Raw genomic sequence first — 23,562 nt, 5'->3', positions numbered from 1 at the left:
AGTTGGAATTTTTTTTTTATCGGTGTATTTTATAAATTATTTGCATGCTTTTGGATGTTTAGTAGACTGAGTTCTATCATAACAAGTATATTTATGAAATTATGATTCAACAAAAATTATGACTCAAAATGGAATATTAAAAGCAATGCGAACAACATGAGATGAAACAGTTTCAGCGATTTAATTTAGATTTATTTTGATAGAAAAGCAAACTTCATAAGAATGAAGATCAAATCTGATACCAATGGTTATCTTATTTGTGTTCGGTATAAAATTAATTATTTTCGAAACAAACAAATAAATAAATATACTGTAAAAATATATTATTGGAAATATAAAGAAGTATAAAGCGATGCAATGATTCAAGGGTGATAAATTGGCGGGAGAGATGAGCATCGTCACCGTGCCAACATCGAAAGCCCAGCAGATCAAAACCCTAATCTCCGTTGCATCCGCCGTCAGCCATCTGAAACACATCCACGCCTCTCTCATTCGCCACCATCTCCACCACGACACTTTCCTCGTTAACCTCCTCCTCAAGCGAACTCTCTACTTCCGCCAGACCCGTTACTCTTTTCTCCTCTTCTCTCATACTCAGTTCCCAAACATTTTCCTCTACAATACTCTCATCAATGGCTTCGTCAACAATCATCTCTTCCAAGAAACGCTCGATCTCTTCCTCTCCATCCGCAAACACGGTCTCTCCCTCCACGGCTTCACCTTCCCTCTGGTTCTCAAGGCTTGCACCAGATCCCGAAATCTCAAACTCGGGATTAACCTTCATTCGCTTGTCGTGAAATGTGGGTATGATCACGACGTAGGGGCTATGACGAGTCTGCTCTCTATCTACTCTGGAACGGGGCGTTTGAATGATGCCCACAAAGTGTTCGACGAAATTCCTGAAAGAAGCGTTGTTACTTGGACGGCGTTTTTTAGTGGGTATATTACTGCGGGGAAGCACAGGGAAGCCATTGATTTGTTTAGGAAGATGGTGGAGATGGGTGTGAAGCCGGATAGCTACTTTATTGTTAAGTTTTTATCTGCTTGTGTTCACGTAGGAGATCTCGACAGCGGGGAATGGATTGTTAAGTTCATGGAAGAGATGGGGATGCAGAAGAACTCATATGTGCGGACGACACTTGTCAATCTCTACGCAAAGTGTGGGAATATGGAGAAAGCTCGTTCTGTTTTTGACTCGATGGTTGAGAAAGATATAGTTACTTGGAGCACTATGATACAAGGGTATGCATCGAACAGCTTACCCAAAGAAGGGGTTGAGTTTTTCATCCGGATGTTGCAGGAAAATCTGAAACCGGACCAGTTCTCCATTGTCGGGTTTCTTTCTTCTTGTGCAAGCTTGGGAGCGCTTGATCTAGGTGAGTGGGGTATCAGTTTAATAGATAGGCATGAGTTCTTGAACAATCTGTTTATGGCCAATGCGCTGATTGACATGTATGCGAAATGTGGGGCTATGGCTCGAGGTTTCGAAGTATTTAAAGAAATGAAGGAGAAAGATATAGTGATCATGAATGCTGCAATTTCTGGTCTGGCCAAGAATGGCCACGTTAAGCTCGCATTTGCGGTTTTTGGACAAACAGAGAAGTTAGGTATCTCACCTGATGGGTCCACGTTCCTTGGACTGCTCTGTGGGTGCGTTCACGCTGGCCTAATTGAAGACGGGCTTCGGTTTTTTAACAGCATGAGCTGTGATTACGCTTTGAAACGCACTGTTGAACACTATGGTTGCATGGTGGATCTTTGGGGCAGAGCAGGGATGTTAGATGACGCATACCGTGTGATCTGCGATATGCCCCTAAAGCCAAACGTGATAATCTGGGGAGCGTTACTGAGCGGATGCAGACTGGTCAAAGATACGCGGGTAGCAGAAACTGTTCTCAAAGAACTCATCGCTTTGGAGCCATGGAATGCAGGAAACTATGTTCAATTGTCCAACATATACTCTGTGAACGGCAGATGGGACGAAGCGGCTGAAGTGAGGGACAAAATGAACAAGAAAGGTCTGAAGAAGATCCCGGGATATAGTTGGATAGAATTGGAAGGGACGGTCCATGAGTTTCTAGCAGATGAGAAATCTCATCCTCTTAGCGACAAGATATATGGAAAGCTAGAAGAGTTGGGTAATGAAATGAGGCTTATGGGTTTTGTTCCAACGACAGAGTTTGTTATGTTCGATGTTGAAGAGGAAGAAAAGGAAAGGGTCTTGGGGTATCACAGCGAGAAGCTTGCTGTTGCGTTTGGGCTGATCAGTACGGATCATGGCCAAGTGATTCGGGTAGTGAAGAATCTAAGGGTATGTGGAGATTGCCATGAAGTGATGAAGTTGATATCGAAGATCACTAGACGAGAAATTGTTGTTAGAGACAACAATAGGTTTCATTGTTTTACTAACGGCTCTTGTTCTTGCAATGACTATTGGTGAGGCCACTAGGTGAAAAACGGCAGAATTTAATTTTACTTAGTCATTTAATTTAATTGTTCAGAGCTTGACATTTTTGTATACATTTTTGAGAGTTGATGGTTATTAAAAAAGTTGGCACAGACAGAATATACCTTTTTTGACACGTCACATGTCTAAACACAAGATAGATAGTAGATGGAATCGGAGGAGGCGGAGTTGGAGGAAGCAAAACAGTTGTCGGAGGTTGTGTAAGAATGTGTTTCCCGGTGGTTCGAGGACGCTCAGGGTAGCAAAAGCCGTCAATTTGCAGATTCTGGTGAGTCGGATGTATTTCAAAGGCTTTGGTGTCTCCGATGAGTCGAGCAGCCATCTAACCTTAAACTTGTATTTAGACTGAACTTTGAATCTTGAGGTGATAGCTGAAGATATATAATACTCCATTCTTCCCATTTGAATTCTGGTTATATTGTTGGAATACTAACGCATATGCTTTAGCTTTAACAGTTAGCACTGTATAGTTATCTCACACTGATCAGTTTCTCAAAACAAGAATCTCTAACTTTTGCATAATTCACAAAATGTCAACTGTTTGTCCTTAGGTTCTTGAAACAAGGTTAAGGTGAACTTCTCTTTCCTTACACAGATAGGCCACTGGATGCTTGGGACCATGACGCCCTTTCCTGTAACAAATGTCTTCAGACAAACACTCTATGCCTATTGAGACCCGCAATGTGAACATAGCAGCCCTCGGGGTCATGTAGGTTACTGCATTAAACATGAACTTCTTCTCTCTCGCATCTCCATTGTAGAGGTTTGGATTCACGTACACAAACTGGCAAGTTTCATCGCTTCTGGATATTCTCAGCCACAAACAGGTATTCCTTGGCACATTAAGCAGCGTGATCTCACACTGAATAGCCACTGGGAGACCAGGCAAAAACGAAATCGGACTGTAAGGACCATTACCAGGAACCTCTAGCTCTGCGCTCACACACTGCAGATTACTAGAGAACGTAAACTGTTCCGGAGAGAAGCAACTAAATATCTTGATGAGATGAAGCAGTCTACAGCAATTAATATTAGCAGAGCTCCCAATCTCTAGCAATGACTTCTTAGTTTCAGTTAGAAAATCTGATGGTTTGGTGCATTGTTGTTCGTGGTGGAGCTCTAATTGAGATATCGTTGAAGTTAGCTTCTCCATGCAGCTAAGGCGGCAGCAAGTCTCAAATCTATATAGCCTTAACAAGGAACCAAAAATTACTAGCTCCATTACTAACGACACCTCCATAGACAAGCCTGTGAATCTACACCTTATCTCCATCAGTTTGATCTCTACCTCTTCCATCAGTATTTCCGGTTCTACAGATCTAGACGTGCTGATGTGTCTTGGGTATTCGAAATGAGAGCATACTTGAGCGAGAAGTTCTATTACGTGAATGTACTGACACATAAACTGCAATGCACCAATGGAGATTGAAGAATCGGCTGTCAAAATTGCTAACTCCCGTTTGCAAGCCCTGGACAAGAAGACAATAAACACATTAGTTAGCGTACACCTGAAACAATGATTCAGAGGCTGGAATTTCAATAGATTGTAAGCTGTAAAACCTCAACGCTCGGAGTGCTTCTTTCGAGCACCCTGATTGTGACAACAACCAGGCAGCCTTTACTTTCAACAGTATATAGTTAACAAACTTGAGTGCTTGATTACTCTCATTAGATATATCTTTGCTTGGTAGTAAGACAGGGTTTCCAGCCAAATCTGCATTACCGTGCCTATATGCATGAAAAAATATATCTCCTTTGTGGAATTCTGTACCCGAAGAAGCAGAAAGAATAGTGCAATGAGTCAAGTAAGCCAAAAGCGTATCCTGGTCCATCATTTCATGAAGGCCACGAGAGAATTTCCCCAGCATTGCAAGTGAATATGAAAAAGCCAGGGGTGGTATGGAGGTGATGCTTTGTTTGTTTGAGAGAGGGGCTGAGATTATCAGCATAAGAGATGCAGATAAGTGTCGGCTGTTGAATTCAGATTTATTTCCGGAAGCTGTCCCTAACTGGAGAGTATGCAAGAGTAAGAGTATGCAAGAGTAAGCAAAGAAAATGATTTATATGCCTATAGTTAACAAAAAAAAAGAGTGATAAAAAGTTTCTCGTTTACCTTTTCATTAAATCTCTTAACCAGACTGGCTAAGAACTTTGCGTGGTTTTGTCCGAAATGGAACAGGGCAGACAAGGTATCAGGTTCGTCCTAGGATGAAATAGCAAGAAATTTAAGGTTCAGAAGAAGAAAAAAGAAAAAGAAAGAATTGATGAAATCAGAAGCTACTTCATCTCTGTAGATAACTGTACCAACCTGTGGATACATCTCTAAACTTTTTAGGACACCATCAACACATTTGTCGACCAGCTTCAAATCAGGCAGCTTTGCCAGTTTAAGAATGTTTCTAGCCTCAACTCTTATGTTCTCAGAAGTATCAACAATAGCTTCCAAAAACTGCAAAGTCAAGTAGAAGGTCTTTATCAAAACTCGTAGCAAAGATATAGCCAAATAGAACCAAGTAACAATCATGGAGTCAGTGTCAGCGAGGCTAGTTTAGTACCAAATCACTTATTGTCTCGTTAAGCATTAGGCCCTAGAGTGCAAAGAATTATGAAGCTACTTCAGTTGGCCTAAACTCATACGAGGTTGGTTATATGCATAAAACCTGGATCACACGAGACAATATACCAAACTTATGAAGGATAGCAAGAGAAGCATTGCATCTGCATTCTCATTAGCTGTTTGCCTACTCAGTACAATAGAAAGAAAAAAGGCAGAAGAATATGGTGACTTACGGCGGGCATATAAGTTTCCTGTATCTTCAGGTCCCCCAAGTCTGCTATATGATGCAATGCATCTAAAGCTTTCAACTTGACAACCTTATAATCATCGTATAGCATATCCATCAATAGGTAAACAGCTTCATCTGGGAATTTGATAGAATTTACTGAGAGGGAGTGGAAGGAGTCAACCGCAGCTTCCCGTACCTTCAAAAATGATGCATATAAATGCTGTTTATAAAAGTCCAGAAACAATAAAAACTCAACTAAATTCTTTTCTACAGAGCTTACTTAACAGGATTGCACATAAAGGCACCAGAACAAAACGAAAAAGGAAATTTATTATAAGGATACCTCGTAGAATTCATCTTCAAAACCATGGATGAAAACTCCAGCTGCAGCAGCGACATCAGCTGATACATTCGAAAGATGATTCCGCGGTTTCTTCCCTTTCCCGGCTCCCAATACTTTTTTAGAAATTGTTTGCGATATAATGCTTTCTGATGCAGTTCCTATAACCCCAAATCCCCTGAAGACCTCAACCCTCACGTCTACACTCATATCTCTCACAATAGAACAAAGCTGAAAGCATGTTTATAAGAAAACATCAGACATTTGGTTATTTAAGCTCGTTTGCAAATACAAATACAATTTAAAACTTCAGCATGTTATTTCATATAGTGGATATCACAAAGCTGTTTTCACCAATTCGTAGCTAGCTATATAACAGCTCCAAAGACGAAATTGGTAATTTCAAGGACTTCAAATGCTACACAAGCCAAAGAGGAGCTAGTTACCTGGAGAAACACAGCATCTGTACATTCTCTTCTGTCCACCTCTTCTTCCTTAGATGCAATCATCACTTTTCCCCAGACACTGACCTGAACATTCGAAAAGTTGCCAACTCCCCAATTAGATATGATCAGATCATTAGCTTATAACAATTCTTTAAACCGCAATTTCATCAAATCAAAGAGAAACTTATGGCACGAACAGCAGAAGATCTGACGCTATCTTCAGCATCGCCTAGAGGCTCAACAGCACGAGTATAGCAACCTTCCACGGCATGAGCGTGATTCAAGTCACCAGCCTTACATATATTAATCAATCCATCCAGAGCTAGTTTTCTGATATACGGATACGGATCCTTGGTAAACCCTAAAAACAAGGTGAAAAGTACGGATGACGGGACATTGAACCTCTCCGCGTTCCTAAGTAGCCACAGCCGAGACGATACAGGTGCTCCGAGGCAAATCGACGCAACTACCTCGCCGTCGATTTTGGAAAGCGCGGTGGCTATGCTAGGGTATCTTTCGGATAACGACGCCAGCACAGCAAGCGATTCCACGGCGGCGGAGTTTTGAAGGCGGAGTAAGTTGGAAAGGACCGAGTCGAAGATCTTTGGTGCTAATTCCTTTCGCCGGAAGGCAAGGTCGGAGAGTAGCTTGAGGATGTGGTGAAGAACCGGCGAGTCCCCTCGACTTAGAAGATCAGTAAGGAAATCGAACACCGAGGAAATTACAGAGTCGGAAGTGTCGGCGTTGATAATGAGTGATCTAATAGAAGCTAGAGTGTCGAGAGAGATTGATTCAGCAGAGATCGAGTCGTCGTCTTCCTCCATTGAAGAAGAAGTGAGAATTTCTCAATTTTTATTTGGCGGCGACAAAAAGATTATTAGTTTGATATTAAGAGGGGGGTATTGGATGAAAGAATTTGATTGAATAGATTTGAAGACATAAACAATAGATTTTCAAGTATTCTAAAAGTTTTCAAATCTTTCTCGTTAATTCTATCAATTATATTTTGCAACACTTTAATAGAATAAAAGAGAGTTTTTAACAGAATTGAAAAGATATCAATTCCACTAATTTCTCTATTTCTTTTTTCACCACGTTAACAAAAAAAAAAAGCAAACTGAGCATCACGAGCACACAACAACCTTAGCAGAAATTGCAGGCACCAAAAAAGCAAACACGTTGTCATCTTTCGTTCATGAGAGTAAAGAGACTGAGCCGAAGTTATTTTGTTGCCGTTTGTCGTCGTTTTAGTTGAAGAGAAAAAGAGACGTCGCGGAGTGGTGGAAATCACAAACGGGTCTCTGATCCAGCATGTCATGGTTGTAGAAAACGCATGAATAAAAGAAGAGCTGGAAGGGACGACGTGAGGAAAACACTAATCACTGATGGTTGTATTCCCAATCGTTAAAGAGTTGTAAGCAAAGAAAAGACAAGATAGAGCCAAGCAACGGAGGCGAGAAGAAGATAGGTGCTAACACCATGACATGACACAACCAATATCACCTTAATCAAAAACTGCAGGAAACAAAACAAAGAACTGAATTCAAAACAACAGAAACAACAGAAACAAATTGAAATGGATAAGTTCGCTCCTTCATCCTCTATCCACGAAGGCTAGGAGTTTAAAATTCAACATAAACAAACACTACAATAGTTTATTAGATGTAGCAATTTTATTAAATGCAAAACTTGAAAACTAAAATCTATCTATCAATGAACTTTTAAATCGTAGCATCTTTCCACATGTCTTCGGCCATAGATTGTCTCCAATTATTTGCATTTTCTCTGTCTTGCTCTTGCGTCTCGAGAGATTCTTCTCTATCACTTTCATCTATATTGACAGAATTATTTCCATTGTTAACTGCATTATTTTCATTAGGGAACACACCTTCGTCCGATCGACATTCTCTACGAAGAAAGTTATGCAGCCCTACACATGCTAAGACTAATCCAGCTTGTTTCTTGTAAGAAAAAGGAGATGCTGATTTAAAAATAGCAAAACGAGATTTAAAGATTCCAAATATCCTTTCGATCACGTTTCTCAGAGAAGCATGGCGAAGATTAAATAACTCATATGGAGTTTCAGGATCACGACCTTGACCAGCAAATTCCTGTAGATGATACTTAACACCTCGGAATGGAGTTAAAAAGCTGAGACGATTCGCAAATCCACAATCAACTAGATAAAATTTTCCTGAAATTTGGATGATATATGTTACTATATATAAGACATATGATCTATAGAAAATTTATAAATGTTTTACCATTGGGCACTTGGAACTTGTTAGTTCCTCTAGTTAACGCATCACTTAACACTCTTGAATCGTGGGCCGAACCCTCCCATCCACTCAGAATGTAAATAAACTCCAGATCAAAGTTACATACAGCCAAAACGTTCTGAGATATTGTTCCTTTTCGATTGCGATAGCTTGCCACCTCACGCCCAACTACTGTTGCTGGTATATGTGTACCATCTATCGCTCCAACGCAATTCTATAATACATGCAAAAAAAAAGAGTCAAATTCTATGAAGAAAAAACTAAAAGAATCAATTTAAACAAAAGATGAAATAATGCACCTTAAAATATGGATAAAATCGTGTACTTTCTCTGATCTTCAGTGGCACTAAACCATCTGGTTTCACCATCTGACTTGGAGCTATAATAAGCAGAGCTTTTAAAATTTTATTAAAGCTTGTGCTCACTGCAAACTTGGACCTTTGAAATGTGTTTTTCACGTAGCCATATCTTGCATTTTGTCCAACTGTGAGCATGAAGACAGCAAGCATCTCTTCGACAGATATTTTTTTTGTGTTTTGTAAACCAGTTTTGTCTCTGATGATCCTAGACAGCTTCAAAAACATATCTGGAATCATACGATACAGCACCCGAAAATCTTCGGGATCATCTTTTAATACCTTTTGTATATATTCTTCTCCGAGCTGTGTGACTGGTCGACGAATGGGACGTTCTATATAATCACCACCCGTGAGTTGCTGTCGTGTGTTATGAATCTGAGCTCCTACCGTCATCATTACCACCATTATAGATACGTCCACATCAAAATCATCGTCTTCATGCACTCTTGTGTCCTCTTCCTCTTCATGGTCATTTAGATCCATCAAAAAAAGTAACCTATTAAAACAAATTAGTAATTATGACCATGTCTCCCATATAATACAAATATATCTTCAGCACAACTGGGTGCAGTGACAATAACAACAAGAACTAGTAACGATTCAGAAGAACAAATATATACCTCTTGAAACAGCTTACGAACAGCTTTTGGTTGATGTGGGCTTCTTCTCTTCTATTTGTTTTGAAAATATAAATGTTAGTCGACTGATCTAGAAACAGAAAAGAAAAGTTATATATATAAGTGCTGAAATTTTAAATCTTAATAAGACTAATATGTAGGGATTCTTATGAGATATAGTATGAAAAAATCATATGTTATATATTTTGAATTTGAATGTTTGTTTAAATCTTAATACACGTGTATTGTTTCCCTAATTTTGGGGACTTTTCTTTTGGTATCATTGACTTAGCAAGGATTCATTTACGTGTTCTCTTTCACATATATATATGCTTTAAAGGAATCACACATTCGACCATGTATAGATATTTGCATTATTTGATTCGTGTAAGCTTGTAAATAATAACAGTTGTCAACGAATTTGTCTTTTGATGCACGAATTGTTTAGCTCGTGTAAAGCGTATGTGATCCAGAGGTGAACAAAAACACATGTTATTATTATTATTATGATTATTTAAACTTCAAAACTAAGCACTTATTCTGATTTTTAAGGAAAAAAGCAACATTGAAAAGTGAGAATTTAAAATAAAAGAAAACTATTATTAGAATAATTATTTTAAACTTAGCTATTGTTTTATTCGATTCAACAGAAAATAAAAAAATAATACGCTAAGTGTTACGGAGAATCCAGCCCAAGCGGTCTTCGACAGACATGCTCACAAATACGTCTTTCATTTTCAACGTATGGATTTTGGTTACTACATCATAGCGGACATGATCTTCCAAATCAGGAATTTCTTTGACAGCATCCCAAACATTATTCTTTTTTTTCTGAATTTCTCTAAGCTCAACTTCTCTTTGTTGAATCAGACTTATAATCTGAGTGCTAACTCCAACCATTTCAGTTAATACCTTCTCTGAAGACTCACCATGATTATTAGTTAAATCTAATGGATCTCCATTACGACTGGTTTTAGCTCTTTTCCTAGTAGGTAACTTTGGTTTAACAGAGACTTCATCCACCTCGTCGTCATCCCCCAAATCATCTCTTGCTTGAAGATCATCATCTTCGTCTTCAAAAGTTTCAGCATTTGAATCACTACCAAGTCCAAACGTGTTGATTCCCTTTGCTATAACAGTTTCAAAAATCAATTGTAAATCCTCAAAATCTTCAAAAGTGTTGGTCCTCAGGTTTTCATGCCTTGGATGCCCCTGAAAAAACATCATACATTAATTATTATTTATCAATCGTGATTAAAATATATTTAAATTTGGGAAAGTTAGAGTTACCAACAAGTAGGCTGCCCACACATCATCTCGAGCTGTAAATTGTTTTCTGATGGGATCCCATCCAAAACCAGAGCTAAAGCGTAAGAGTTCAGAATACACATTATATTCCCTTCTTAAAGTCTTCATTCGACTTAAGTAATTCGTGTAAGTCTTATTGCATTTAAGCTTTTTATTTAGCATTGGTAGTATCTTTGTCTCTACCGTAGCTTTACTTATCGAACCGTTTTTGTCACGCCACCCCCGTTTGATAGCTTCAACTAATGTAGCCTGCAACTCTTGACACTCTTCATATGTCCAAGAATTATATGAATTTTTCTTGGTTTTTGTTTTTGTGTGCGACCCTTCTCCGGTATCCATTCTAAAGAGAAAAAGCAAAAAAACAAAAACAAAAAAAAACATAAAGAAATGAATAAACATGGGAGTGTAAGTAACTATATAAAATTAAAACAGAGAACTTACGAAAGATGACTTCAAATTGTTTTCGTGAGATGGTTTGTTTTGCTTTTGAGAAGTGAAAGGATCTCCAATATTATATAGGAGAAGTAAGTGTAACAAATACTACTTTTTAGGGATTTTATGATATATGATTGATAAGAGTGTATGTTAATTTAAAATTTGAAAATGTAGAATATCCATAAAGAATATTTAGTCAATAACACTTTTACCAAATCACAATCTGAATTAAAACAAACACTAATAACGTCTCTCATTTGACAATAATAGTCTCATTTTCAATATCTCGATGTTTAAAAGACGTATGTGTCAAAGGATGGAGGATGGAGGATGGAGGTAAAGTGGTAAGTTGGACGGTGAAGTTTCCGGGACCATCCAAAGGATGAAGGTAAAGTGGTGAGAGAGATGCTTCTTCCGTCATACGAGCACTTGGTGTTGTCGTCATCATCTCTCAATTGTCTTCGTCTTTCTTCTTCTTTTCCTTTTTCCTCTGTTTTTTTTTTTAATGTTTCTGCTCTGATACTATGTCAAAGGTTCTGCAGAGAATTGTATATCTTCCTCATTCATCACCAAACGATATATATACATAGAGGGATATGTTGCCCTACGAGAATATTACATACGTGCTATACAATGGTAACTCTAAGCGATAAAGGAAAGGTCTTCTAACATGGTCCAATAGTATGCTCTGTACGCAACGGTACAAAAGAGGAAGTGAGCTCGTTGAGGGAGAAGATGGAGAAGGAGAAAGCAAAGCTGAGAGAGAAGAAAGCAAAGCTGAGAGAGATGAAAGGTGTCTCAAATAAGAGCGAGAACGACACTGCTGTGGTGGCTGATACAGGAGCAAAGGTCGCAAAGATGGCTGATACATGAGAGCAAAGGTTGCAAAGAGACAGATGGGTGATGGGAATGTCAATGGCAATAATGGTATTACTGTGAAGAAATTCAAAGCGGCCGGTTAATGCTACCAAGGAGTCTACGCTTCTCTCTTTACTCTTGAAGAAGTCTGTTTTCTGGCCATTTTTTATTTTACGTGTAAAGTATTATCCAAATCCTACGTTAAAAGGTCAGACTTTTTTCTTCATAATTTGCACTAACAATTCTTTAACATTCTAGTTAAATCAAGTTGCTATTATAAAATACATAACATCCAATAACACCAGAATTTAATAGCAATGAAAAGTTAACGACTTGAATAACACTAGATTCTTAAAAGACTACTTAAAAGTACTTAATCCAATAACAGATGAATTTAAAAAACTTGATAAAATGTTTAGTCCAATAACACTGGAATTCAAATGTCTAATAAATTCTTTCACATTCTCCCGTCCAATACCACCCCCTTATTTTAAAAATATTTAGGTGTTCTTCATCAAAAGTCAAAATAAAAAGTCAAACATTTTTTAAATCTCTAATTTTGAAGTAAAAAAATAAAAAAATGGTGGTGTGAAATTTTACATACTACCAGCTCGTCCTGAAGTGGGTTTCTTGAATTTGGAGAGTTCAACAAGATCACCAAACAACTTGTCTTCTGGTTTCTTATTCATAGGCTTCATCATTGGTGGATGGTTAAGAGCCAAAGGCTGTTGATGATGAGAAGAAACTTGGTAAGGGTTTGTATTGTTGTTGTTTCCATTGTCTTGAAGAGACATGCCGTACATTTGTTGTTCTAGAAGATACTGTTGTGGTTGCTGAGCTTGTCCTCCTCCGTAGCCTCCTCCGTACATGGCGGGATTGTAGTTGTTGTTTATGATGTTTGGGTTGTGGCCAAAGGGTGGCATGTGGCCTCCTGTCATTGGACGGAGGAACATTCCGAACAAGTTGTTGTTGTTCGGGGGATGAGGGGAGCCGCCTTGAGGGTTGTAACCGAGAGGTTGATGAGTGTGTGTGGTGATGACCACTTGAGTCACTTGCATTGGATGAGTAGGAGAGTATTGAGGGCTCGAGCTTGGAGATTGAGCTTCCCATGGTGGTGGGGGTAATGCTAGAACATTCTTGTTTTGTGCACCTTACAATTTAAAGAGATAACAAGTTAGTACACTAATTAGCTAGTCTTTGTAGGTACCAATATCAGTCTGAGTTTCAGTCCAAAAGTAATACCATAGTGAGGAGAGGCGGGCGGGCTAAAGTTAGACGAAAACGGTTGGTTTCCGTAGGCAGGAGAAGATGGTTGTTGGTGTTGTTGGGTAATTTGGAGATTCCAAACAGGACCAGATGACCCTTGTCCATAAAAAGGTTGCTCTTGATGGCCAGCTGGTCCAAATCCATTTGAGTGATGTTGTTGCACCATCTGATTCTGTGCGTGTGGATTCGAAGTAGGAGTAGAGCTTTCGCAGTTGTTATCTGATAACATATCGATCAAGACGATGGAGTTATCTGGCGTTGCTACGGGACTACTTGGTTGTGGAGGTCCGAGAGGAACAAGGGCTAATGAGTTTTCCGCATTCGGAGTCTCAAAGTCATCACCACTTAGAAGGTCTATTTTTGGACCATTTGTTGCAGAAGCCACAACACTACTAGCTTTGGTTTCACTGCAAAACAAATTTTATATCTTTTAGAATGTCATAGTCAAAGCTAGTCAAGAACCCAAATAACTAGAGCTGTTTCTTACCTTGAACCAACATCTATGATCTGAGTTGTGTCCTTAGGAACTTCCTTTTTAGATTTATCTTCCTTTTCTATCATACTGTTTCCAGAGGCTATGGATTCGTGCTTCGCAAGTAAGCGCTGCAAATCGTCATTTAAGGCTAGGCCTTGGCAAAGCAATGATTCATCTCTGACACATGAACCAAAACGCATATAGTAATCATGTATCCGTCATAATTGTTATAAATTTCAAAACACAATTGCGAAGTTAAAGTTTTAGATCTTTACGATGTGGAGTTTACGAGGTGTACTACTCTTTGTTTATAAGTGCGACATTGGCTAACGAGATCTACAAGAACCTCTTGTTTAAGCCCCTGCAAAGGTGGCACCAATATAATGTTACTAAAATGTTACATACCTTCTTTTCAGAATTTGGAAATTAAAGATATACCTCTTTGTTGTTTTTATCTATTGCGTTCATCATTTCAGCTAAGACATCCATAATTCCTCTAGCATTTTGAATTTCTGTCAAACTTCAACCAAGCAATGCTATTTTATCAATCTTTTTATTTTCAATATTCCTAGAAAACAGTGGGCACATTAATATCAAGATAAACACCTCAAAGTTGGAAATTCTGACTCCGTTGAAGTATCAGTAGTTGCTTGTCTAGCATTACGAGAATTCTGAGGGTACGTTATCGAAGGACCAGTTTGTCCTGAACTGAGTGTGGTATGAGGTCTTTGAGGGAATACAATTCCTGCACGCTGCAAATAGATAAAGAAAATAAATGAAATCTTAAAATGCGAACCATGCTTATTACAGCAAAAATGAAACATACCAACAGTTCTTGGTATGCTGCATAATATTGTGGATGTCTTCCTTGGGGACCTGAAAAGCTCTCTTGCCAAGTATCTATAAGTATCAATATCTTCTCCCTCACTTGGATGTTAGGCTATAATTTTAACAAAATCAACATGATAAGTTTGGTGTGACACAAAAAATTATCATAGATGAAACAATAGTTAGAAAGAAACAAAGAATCATATAATATCCTGACCTTCTTTTTGGCCATCTTCACCATCTTATGAAGTATATCCTTCTCTGCAACTTGCATATGAATAAGTTCCCCACAATTGTTCATAATTGTCTCTAGTAACTACAATTGTAACCATCCCAAAAATACATGTTTAGTTAATTTGAAAAAAAGAAATAAAGTAAACTAAATATCTAAAGACTATTGGTTGTTTGCATATCAAACTGAAAGTGAAGTTTGGTTTTTACTTATGTAATTGAACAGAACTTACTGTAAGAGCCAACAGCTGAACCTTGGAAGTTCTACTAGTAAGCCTCTTCTTTATGCCACTCACTACCTCTCTTGTTTGCCTACAAACACACTCACATATCAAAAACGATGATATAGAACCAAAAAGAAAAATCAAAACCAAATTAAATGCAAACCATCCAAAACTTCAATGATCAACACAAATCTAGTATAACATGTTAGGATTTACAAAAACAAAATACCATTACTATTGTTATTAAGACATCAAAAAGAAGAATTGCATGTCTTCTCTTTAGGACATCATAAGTTCAACTATTACGATTGTCCTTTAGAACATTGTTTCTGATCGACAAGATCGAGGATTTTCCGATCATAGAAAAATATTTAGTGAAAAAAGGTCGTACCCAGGCTCATGATTAAGCATGTCACATATCTCGAGGTTCATTGCCCAATCAGGGCCAATGAGCATGTCACTTGTGGCCCTATCAACCAATGGATGCACCATCTTTCTTCGTTTTTTTTCCTCTTGTCTTTCAAAACTCCGAACTAAGACAAGTGTTGTTTTGTTCCTCGTAATGGCAAAACAAGAAAACTATTAGCTCTTCTTAATTAGCAACTAGAAAATAATACGGCGACACTTGTAAACACCGTTGCTACGTCAAAGCAGAAGATTAAGGAAATAATTGACCTTTCATATTTTTCCTTTAAAACGTTTTTTTCTATTTAATTGGGCCTTTAGGTGAGTGAATAAACGAGCTTCGAATATGAAAACTCATCCCGTTTTTTTTAACAACAAAACGACACGCTAACCACTCTTTGAAACGCGAAACGCCACGTCGTCTTTAACATGTCCTGAAGATGCGGTAAACAGTAGAGTTGGATTCTTCCATGCGAGACTGTCAGGCTGGAGAGCGGTGCCTTATACTTTGCTAAAAAAAGGCATTTGCCTTAGGCCACACAAAAAAAACAAAAAAATCAAACACAGGCCACATTTTTATTTGTAAACTAGATTGAACATTTTTATGTAGCGTCTTAGAAATTTTTTGGAAACAAAACTCAATATTCCTTTACATAAGCTATTATATCTTATTTTTTGGTTATAAATCTCAACATTTTAAGTTTTTTTTTTAAAAGTTAAAAATATTTCTTTCTTTTTGGTTATAAATCTCTCTTAAAAATAAAATATGTGAAGTTCATTTTAAAATTTTGTCTTAGGCCTCTACGGACCTTGGCACGGCACGCTGGAGATGTATATGGACATGTTATTCTTCATCACGAAACCCGAGACTTTGTTACGAAAGCTACTGAATGGAGGCAAGTGTTTATCCGGGAAAAAAGGTCACCGTGTGATGTGTGGCGAACCATGTTCATAAAATCTTGGCGGATACGTTAGGGGTCGACTGCACTAACCTAACGAGTTTTCATAATCTAATTGAGAAACTAGTCAATTTTTCGACGTCAAACTTTTCATATTCTCTAACTCTTTACCTCTTCAAGAACTCTGTTTTACGGTTTTACAAGTCCATCATCCGGTTTCTTTTGTCTTGACAGTTTGGCTTACCTGAGAGAGTAAGCTTAAAAATCATCGATATAGATTCTTGAATCCGGTTTGTTTCGTATAATGAGGTCGTAATAGTTTGGTGGCCTTTATATTATTAGTGTGTAATAATTAGCTTTTTGTATCCTTTCATTTTCTGCCTGTTCTCCTCTTTGTAATAATTTTGTGATATTAATAAATATTCAATCCTCCACTTGACAGAAAAATCAAAATCAAAATTAAAAAGCTTTGGATGGGCATGTTGATCACTCTCCAGTCTCCACTCCTTAACGGAAAGCAACGATGCTACTCTCAGAACTGATCAATCTACTTGCTTTATCATTCCCGACGATCCTTGCCAGCTGCAAACAAACATCACATTGGATCCATATAAACAACACTTGCATCAGACCGAGTGAACAAAATGACAAGCAAAACCAATTAAGAGTTTGTTATATAGGAAAATAATACTAAGAGAAGAACAAAATACTGATCTCCTAAGCTTAATATTTTCCAATTAAGAGTTGAGGAACTAGTAAGTAGTTGAATCGATGGAGGACACAAAATGACAAGGTATGACTCTCATTGTGTAAAAAACCATCAGAAGACTACCTGGCGCACATCATAACGAGAAAAAAGCACAATGGACTCCATGTCATCTGATTCTTCAAGCATGTTCATTATCCGAGGGTAAAACTCCTTCCGCTCCGGCAGAGAATAAAAAATTAATTTCTTTATGCCGCGGATCTGATACCAGAGAAGCCGACATTGATCAGAAATAGTTATTTAATCCGAACCTAAAACAAAAGTTGAAAAAGAAAACCTTGTATCCCCAAAAGAAGTATGCTCTCTCAGTGTAAAGGATGATCTGTTTACTCCCGTCAAAAAACTGTTGTCGTGCACCGGATTTAACCTCTATGCTTGCATATCTGAGAAGTGGAGGATAGTCACGATTAACAACCATCCAATCAAATGAAACAATTCCGGATAACACAATGCTTCAAAATAGGGGAACAAATGGTCTCACTCGTCAAGAAAACAGAAAGAGGCATTTTGCGAATTCAGAAACTTTGCAAGCATGTAGAACTCGAAGTAAGAATTGATAAAGATCATTACTCCACCCTACAAACATGATTAAAAAAATACGACAAATCAAGCTCCCAAATTTACGTGATACCAAGGCTGTCTTTTTAGTATAGACCACTCCGATGTTGTTGTCCATTATCTTTTTTAGTGGAAACTTTATAAAGTATGGACATCAAAATTGCTCAAACTTTGAATGATGGGAGTACCTGAACAGAATCTCTTATCCTTAGGAACACCTGTACCAAAAAGAAGAAGATGATCAGTATTTAGCAATTGTTAACGAAGAAACATTAAAAGTATAATCTGTGTAGTAACACTACTTTCAATGGTACAGAAACAAAAATTCAACACTGAAATGTGGCAATGCAAAGTATCATCCGTCATATATTTTCTTTATCCATGAACATGTAACAAATCAAAACTAGACCTTTTTGGTAAAATATTCAAAACGTGCATCGTTAGCATGGACCATGGAGGTTGCATCAAATCTTTCAAAAAACTGCAACAAAGACGAAAGAGATAAGATGTCTACAACTTTTATGTTTTACTAAGATGATATATTTATTATACCTGAGTGGCATTGCACAACACTTCCTGAAGAACACCATCGTACGCACACTCCAGCTTCATCTGCATTGATTCAACTAATCCCGTGAAGGGAAATTTTTTTATATAAAAACTGCAATCTTGGTTTGGAGGAGACATAATAGTTCAATTCAAACTACAGTAGTAGTAGGTAGTAGTCTCTGGCCTAGCCATCCCGTCAATCATCTATCTAATACCCTCATAACGCAAGAAACAAAAATATACCCGCAAAAGAGAAATCCCACACCCACCTTTCCTTTATAGTTCAAGCAATGATGATTGAATAGAGAATTCATTTCTGCAAAGAAATATTCTCCGGGTTAGTGATACGAGTTTGAAAACTTAACCATAATCAGGGGTTATGGAAATATATAGCAAAAGCACAGACAAAAATGGAATATTGCCACATGTGAAAAAAAAAGGCAGTGGGCAGAACAAAACCTGCGGTTAAATAAGAGCTTAGAATTATTGACTGCCGATAGAACCGTGCATGTCCATCCAGATACCTAAACATAAGACTGATTTTACTGAGAGATTCTGACATAGTTGGGGAGTGGAACATATACATCTTATTAGAGAAAATAAGTTGCAAGTTAGAAAAAGAACTACATACAACGGTCGGACTCGCATGCGTTGGTACCATGTGGTTTTGATGGCAATCTATTTAATTGTTTGACGACTATATTAACGTGCTTCCAATTCTGCATAGACATTACATCTGCATGATCGATAGCCAAAACCTATCTAAATGTAAAGGAAAGAAATATTAGTAAGTTCAACAAGGAGATGCAAAAAATATGACTTACAATATTCGCAACCACAGGCAGAAACAGACGAATGGTAGTCTAATGTAACTGATCCATGTTGGCATCAATGATAAACAAAATTACCTCGATGGAGGAAAGATAATAAACATCATCTTCCTTGTTCTCTTCTGCTTTACCAATGGCTTGAACTAACCCAACGGGTGAAGCAATAATCATGTCCGAGGAATAGAAATCACCATACAGCCTAATGATCTTATTTGTATGCTTAATGCCTATCATAAAGGTATCATCATCGTTCCCAACACCAATAAGGGCTTGCCAATCAGAAGGTTTCTCTGATATCCCATTTTCCCATGTGCTCGCATTACATCCAAATTCCTTATTAAACCGGTCAAGGTATTCTACATTAACCTGAAACCAATGTATACAGGGCAACTCGAGACATAATCAGTAACTGAGACAATATCAGTGATATTCACCACGTGTGCTGGAAAAAAATTTGTATATACCCTCTGAGATTCTGGAGTTAGTTGAATGAGCCTCATCACAGCGCGAAAAGCAATACTCTTGTATGGAAGTAGAATCAGTACCTTGATACACATACAACAAATGTAAGACCAATTTGTCAAATGCGAGGAGCAACAGATTTGATCACAAATTAAAGAGATCACCTTTGGACGAGTAAATCCTTGGTCTCGAAATCCATCATAAGAGAGAAGTTCCTCTTCAGAAAGATTGGAAATTTTACAATCATTCTTCTTGACAAGATCTCTAGTTCTAAATATGTGATTCAACTGCAATAAGACAAACTGACTTCAATAAAGCGGAGAAATGCCAAGTGGAATAATGAAAAGCAATCAACAGAAAAAGAAAAAAAAAAAAGTATGCACACACAGAATGCATAAGGTATGCGTCCATGTTACTGGTGTCTTCTCTACGGCCTCCATTGTAAAAGGGTTTCTTGTTAGAATGAAAAATATCCAGATAGCTGTTGCCTAGAAAATATCAAATACTAAAGTCAATATGAGGAATCTATATATAACAAGACCAAAAGAAAATAAAAAGGGGTGATTCGCAGAATCCAATACATACAAATGGAGAAGAATCTTCTTCTGTTAGATGAGCCAAAATCTTTTCCTCCAGATTTCTCGTATAGCTGAAGCCAGTGATTATATAACTTAGGCTTGAGACCATAGGTTGGATCACTCTGAGCAACCTGTAAAAAAAGGAGGGTTTTAGGGCTACTTGTGATTCGTAAGTGTAGGGAAGGCAAACTCTGTATGCAACAATATTTTGGTTGTTGGACAATGTTATAAGCAGACAATACATAAATGAAGAAAATTTGGTCTGGTTCCTCTCCAGGTGCAATTTGGCATGCCAATGGCAGGTGCTTCCCATTTAAACTTCCAGTTGCCTTTTGGTAAAGTATTTACTTCTTCAGTTGATAATATGTGACTAAGGTGCTCTCTAAATGCACTAGTAGATGAAGATTGGCCATTGGTACACAACTCATGCTCCTCATCATCCGTTTCAAAATCTTCTTCTTCCCCATGATGAAGATTACGATTCTCCTGCTCTGTGTTCCTAGTAACAGGACCGAGACTTTCCTGACCAGCCCCTTTAATAAAGACAAGATAAGAAGTATGATCTAGAACGATGAATGCAACAAATACAACAAAAAGGACCGTGATGAGTAACGAGAGAGAGAGAGAGAAAACTGGCAACAAGATAAGGAAAAGCATACCTTGAATCATATCAACCTCTGCGGACGCACTGTTTTCCTCATCCTCAACTCCTTCTGTGTCGCTGTTACCTTCCTCCTCCATGTGCCTGTTAAAAAAAAATGCAAATATACAAAATAACTAACGAGTGCACATACATCGATGCAAATAACAACAATTACAACTAAATGATTGAAACTTGGCAACACAGTTACCTTCTTTTTTTCATACGGGCAACAACTTTGGTCGATAAACCGAGAGATTCCAGCAAATTATCATACATTGTGGGTTCTCTATAACAAACCATTACTTCCGAGTCTACAAGACACAAAGAAAGAGTTAATCTCGACATACAATTTGAAAACAACTGCAGAAATGAACAAAAGCTAACGTACCTAGAACCGGATCACGTTCAAACTTGTTGGGATTTCTCTGTCTCTTCCTTTTCCCCAAAGTTCGAAGTGATAGGGAAGACGAGAGAGGAGGGATCACCATTGGAGCGAACTTGTGTTGAAAGAAAACCCCAAGTTCGGCGGCTTCGTATAAACAAAACGTTTTTGCATTGACCTTTCATACTAATTGACCTTTCATATTAAAAATGTTTTTTTTCTTTCTATTTAATTGGGCCTTTAGTTGAGTGAATAAACGGGCTTCGATTATGGAAACTCATCCCGTTTTCTTAACAAAATAACGACACGCTAACCGCTCTTTGAAACGCGAAACGCCACGCCGTCTTTAACATGTCCTGAAGAAGATGCTGTTATTATTTGCACGGAGAATTCAGTGACGTCACATTTTCCCCTCGTTGTGCTGCTCTCTTCTCGTCGCCATGGACGATCTCTCACTTGAGAAAATCGAGATTTCGGGTTCAATATTGGCGTCGCTGATTCAACGAGCTTCCTCCTCTCCCAGTGACGTCGATGGCTTGATCTTCGGCCAAATCCACCGCATCGTTTCCTCTAATCTCCCCGACGATTCCCCGGCGGATTCGTTCGCCTCGAGTTCCTCGTCTGATCAAGTTGTCGCCACCGTTACCAGCTTCGTCTGCTCCGGTAAGACCGTCTCATTCTACGATCCGCTTGGCCGAGTTAACTCGCGTCGAGTCGATTCCCTACGAGTCGACTCGCCGGACCGCTTGATTGGCTGGTTCTCCGCCCGCCGGAAAACAGCTAACCGTCCCTCAATGAGAGAGTCAGCCGTCACTTCGTCTCTCTCATCTCAATTTCACTTGCCGATCGAGGATTCGCAAAACCCTAAATCGACGAACATGGCTTCCTGCGTGTTCTTCCTTCTCACTACGCCGTCGACTGATCAGTGCATCCACACGCACGAGTACCGTGCGTACCAGTTCCGATCCTCGAAACAACGGCTCGAACCGAGATCTGTTGGTATAGTCAACATTGGACCGGCGTTCCGAGGCCACTACGGTTCGTTCAGCCCGAAATCGGGATTTCCGCCGCTGGTCTGCGAGTTGGATAGCTCAGCCATGGTCGTGGATAGGGATGATGGTTCCTTGGGTGCGAAGAAGCAAGCAGCGAAGGATCAGAAGGAGATCGATGCGTTGGCAGAAGGGTTACAAGTTGGAGACTTGAAACGTTTGGTTGGAGCTGAAGCTGCGAGTTTCACTGGCGGGATTGAAGATATGTATGAGAGAATGTTGGCCAAGATCCAAAGCTTGGCTTCGGATGTTGAGACGAGCTCGGCTTTCGTATTTCAACAGGTACTAATAAACCAAACCACCTTGAAGCTATAGGAACTTCTAAAATTTGATATATTTGTTTGTTCCTGAGTGAGTAGTTTAAGCTGCTGCACAAAGGTTGTCTAGGAAGCCAATCATTATAAATTTATAATGCCACAAATTGTAATATATTCCTTGCTTCTTTCAGGAGAAACACAATCGGAAGTTGAGAAATCGGGTTGCCAGAATCGGGCGATGAAGCTTCTTTTGAGTTTCTGTTCTTGTTTCAAGGTTTTTTTTCAGTGTATTAATATACTTGGAAGTTGGAACTCTCTACCTTAAGGGTATCGTACAGTACAGTACTGGCTATGGCGCAATTGGAATTTATATGGAGGAGACATGTTGTATTACAGTTTAGCTAATTTCTTGTTAAACCTTTGCTGGCTAGATTGTGCTTGATCAGAAGATATCTCGTTTTCCTTCTATGGCTAGTTTTTGTTAGAGAACAATCTATAGTGGAATTGATTCATGTCAAGAGTTCTATAACTGAGCATATTCATACCTGGTCACGGGACTTGTCATCAATGATTACAAAAAATGGAACGGTGTCTCAGTTTGACACCGTTTTCAATTAGAGTCCTGATACGTTCATCAACCTTCTTCCTCGTTCTTATAAAAACTAGCTCTGCTTCTGATGGAAATCATTTCTTCTTTAAATCAAAAAATGATCTCAAATAACATCAAATCAATGTCTTAATATGAAAAAGCACAAACATTAACCAATGATGTTTGTCATCGGTCCTTCTTTTCTCCAGACTCAAAATTTTTAGACTTTTAAAATTTAAGTAGATTTTAAATACTTATAATATTTTAAAATTTATTTGTATTTTAAATATTCATAACATTTTTAATTTAGAGTTAATTTTTTAAGTAATTATAGTATTTGAACCTTTTAAAGTTGAGATTTAAAGTTTCAATATTTATAATATTTTTAAATTTTTAAAAAAACTTAAATAGAATATTATTTTTTAAAAAAAATAAAAGCTACGAACTTTTAGAAGTTTCAATATTTATAATATTTTAAACTTTAAAAAAAAAACTTAAAAATTAGAATAAACTTTTAGATGTTTCAATATTCATAATATTTTAAACCTTTCTAATTTTTTTAATACAGATTTTTTTTGAAAATTTTTAAAATTTTAATTTATTCAAATGGAAAATGAGATTAAACCAAATAAAAAAAATTTAGATGTCAGATAAATCAAGCTTCATGCTCATTCGT

At 38.0% G+C, this 23,562-nt stretch overlaps 5 protein-coding genes and 1 pseudogene across 9 annotated transcripts; 2 read left to right on the top strand and 4 right to left on the bottom strand.

Moving 5' to 3' along the window:
- Positions 1 to 359: 359 nt before the first annotated feature.
- On the top strand, positions 360 to 2,563 carry LOC104745710 (putative pentatricopeptide repeat-containing protein At3g08820). The gene has a single exon (XM_010467060.2). The coding sequence runs from the start codon at positions 389 to 391 to the stop codon at positions 2,438 to 2,440; it is 2,052 nt and encodes a 683-aa protein (XP_010465362.2). The 5' UTR covers positions 360 to 388; the 3' UTR covers positions 2,441 to 2,563.
- A 299-nt stretch (positions 2,564 to 2,862) lies between these two features.
- LOC104745793 (protein SIEL) lies at positions 2,863 to 7,065 on the bottom strand. 3 transcript variants are annotated; one of them, XM_087476861.1, is made up of 8 exons: positions 6,237 to 7,065; positions 6,040 to 6,123; positions 5,597 to 5,824; positions 5,258 to 5,449; positions 4,776 to 4,916; positions 4,581 to 4,670; positions 4,028 to 4,476; positions 2,863 to 3,936 (listed from the first exon to the last, which is right to left on the bottom strand). In XM_087476861.1, exons 1-8 carry the CDS (start codon positions 6,861 to 6,863, stop codon positions 3,015 to 3,017), a joined length of 2,733 nt encoding a protein of 910 aa, XP_087332987.1. In that variant the 5' UTR covers positions 6,864 to 7,065; the 3' UTR covers positions 2,863 to 3,014. The 3 variants fall into 3 exon arrangements, with proteins under 3 accessions (XP_087332987.1, XP_010465480.2, XP_087333008.1); XM_010467178.3 differs by having other exon boundaries at positions 6,228 to 6,974; XM_087476882.1 differs by lacking the exons at positions 5,597 to 5,824; positions 6,040 to 6,123; positions 6,237 to 7,065 and adding an exon at positions 5,023 to 5,127 and having other exon boundaries at positions 5,258 to 5,395.
- A 2,898-nt stretch (positions 7,066 to 9,963) lies between these two features.
- On the bottom strand, positions 9,964 to 10,941 carry LOC147949502 (uncharacterized protein At2g29880-like). Its single transcript, XM_087508382.1, has 2 exons — positions 10,585 to 10,941; positions 9,964 to 10,506 (listed from the first exon to the last, which is right to left on the bottom strand). Exons 1-2 carry the CDS (start codon positions 10,939 to 10,941, stop codon positions 9,964 to 9,966), a joined length of 900 nt encoding a protein of 299 aa, XP_087364508.1.
- Positions 10,942 to 12,287: 1,346 nt separating this feature from the next.
- LOC147949501 (TOM1-like protein 8) lies at positions 12,288 to 15,517 on the bottom strand. Of its 2 annotated transcripts, none has more exons than XM_087476769.1 (10): positions 15,311 to 15,517; positions 14,929 to 15,007; positions 14,682 to 14,780; positions 14,463 to 14,576; positions 14,243 to 14,388; positions 14,075 to 14,156; positions 13,912 to 13,997; positions 13,649 to 13,813; positions 13,138 to 13,568; positions 12,288 to 13,045 (listed from the first exon to the last, which is right to left on the bottom strand). In XM_087476769.1, the coding sequence occupies exons 1-10, from the start codon at positions 15,409 to 15,411 to the stop codon at positions 12,492 to 12,494; spliced, it is 1,857 nt and encodes a 618-aa protein (XP_087332895.1). In that variant the 5' UTR covers positions 15,412 to 15,517; the 3' UTR covers positions 12,288 to 12,491. The 2 variants fall into 2 exon arrangements, with proteins under 2 accessions (XP_087332895.1, XP_087332920.1); XM_087476794.1 differs by having other exon boundaries at positions 15,149 to 15,328.
- A 1,011-nt stretch (positions 15,518 to 16,528) lies between these two features.
- Positions 16,529 to 21,097, bottom strand: LOC104745617 (protein NUCLEOLAR FACTOR 1-like; annotated as a pseudogene). Its single transcript, XR_015564876.1, has 20 exons — positions 20,998 to 21,097; positions 20,818 to 20,920; positions 20,626 to 20,711; positions 20,359 to 20,499; positions 20,209 to 20,312; positions 19,974 to 20,097; positions 19,776 to 19,876; positions 19,553 to 19,675; positions 19,391 to 19,471; positions 19,005 to 19,292; positions 18,728 to 18,854; positions 18,556 to 18,620; positions 18,366 to 18,412; positions 18,100 to 18,159; positions 17,957 to 18,028; positions 17,736 to 17,765; positions 17,471 to 17,565; positions 17,267 to 17,372; positions 17,056 to 17,190; positions 16,529 to 16,805 (listed from the first exon to the last, which is right to left on the bottom strand). The product of XR_015564876.1 is annotated as a protein NUCLEOLAR FACTOR 1-like (transcript).
- A 221-nt stretch (positions 21,098 to 21,318) lies between these two features.
- On the top strand, positions 21,319 to 22,765 carry LOC104745531 (uncharacterized). Its single transcript, XM_010466834.3, has 2 exons — positions 21,319 to 22,322; positions 22,489 to 22,765. The coding sequence occupies exons 1-2, from the start codon at positions 21,432 to 21,434 to the stop codon at positions 22,537 to 22,539; spliced, it is 942 nt and encodes a 313-aa protein (XP_010465136.1). The 5' UTR covers positions 21,319 to 21,431; the 3' UTR covers positions 22,540 to 22,765.
- Positions 22,766 to 23,562: the final 797 nt, after the last annotated feature.

Source organism: Camelina sativa, chromosome 1, assembly GCF_030686135.1.
Source record: "Camelina sativa cultivar CO46 ecotype springtype chromosome 1, ASM3068613v1".
Lineage (NCBI taxonomy): Eukaryota > Viridiplantae > Streptophyta > Magnoliopsida > Brassicales > Brassicaceae > Camelina > Camelina sativa.
This window is presented reverse-complemented; position numbering and strand designations above follow the sequence as displayed.

Excerpts from the sequence above, each read along its gene's own strand:
- LOC104745710 (XM_010467060.2), top strand. The coding sequence starts at position 389 with ATGAGCATCGTCACCGTGCCAACATCGAAAGCCCAGCAGATCAAAACC.
- LOC104745793 (XM_010467178.3), bottom strand. The coding sequence starts at position 6,863 with ATGGAGGAAGACGACGACTCGATCTCTGCTGAATCAATCTCTCTCGAC. Across the intron at positions 6,124-6,227 it reads GATCTTCTGCTGTTCGTGCC|GTCAGTGTCTGGGGAAAAGT; the intron begins ATAAGTTTCTCT and ends TCGAATGTTCAG. Across the intron at positions 4,917-5,257 it reads AGGAAACTTATATGCCCGCC|TTTTTGGAAGCTATTGTTGA; the intron begins GTAAGTCACCAT and ends TTGACTTTGCAG.
- LOC147949502 (XM_087508382.1), bottom strand. The coding sequence starts at position 10,941 with ATGGATACCGGAGAAGGGTCGCACACAAAAACAAAAACCAAGAAAAAT. Across the intron at positions 10,507-10,584 it reads TGTGGGCAGCCTACTTGTTG|GGGCATCCAAGGCATGAAAA; the intron begins GTAACTCTAACT and ends ATGTTTTTTCAG.
- LOC147949501 (XM_087476769.1), bottom strand. The coding sequence starts at position 15,411 with ATGGTGCATCCATTGGTTGATAGGGCCACAAGTGACATGCTCATTGGC. Across the intron at positions 14,781-14,928 it reads TTCAGCTGTTGGCTCTTACA|TTACTAGAGACAATTATGAA; the intron begins GTAAGTTCTGTT and ends TTACAATTGTAG. Across the intron at positions 14,157-14,242 it reads TCAGAATTTCCAACTTTGAG|TTTGACAGAAATTCAAAATG; the intron begins GTGTTTATCTTG and ends GCTTGGTTGAAG.
- LOC104745531 (XM_010466834.3), top strand. The coding sequence starts at position 21,432 with ATGGACGATCTCTCACTTGAGAAAATCGAGATTTCGGGTTCAATATTG. Across the intron at positions 22,323-22,488 it reads CGGCTTTCGTATTTCAACAG|GAGAAACACAATCGGAAGTT; the intron begins GTACTAATAAAC and ends TGCTTCTTTCAG.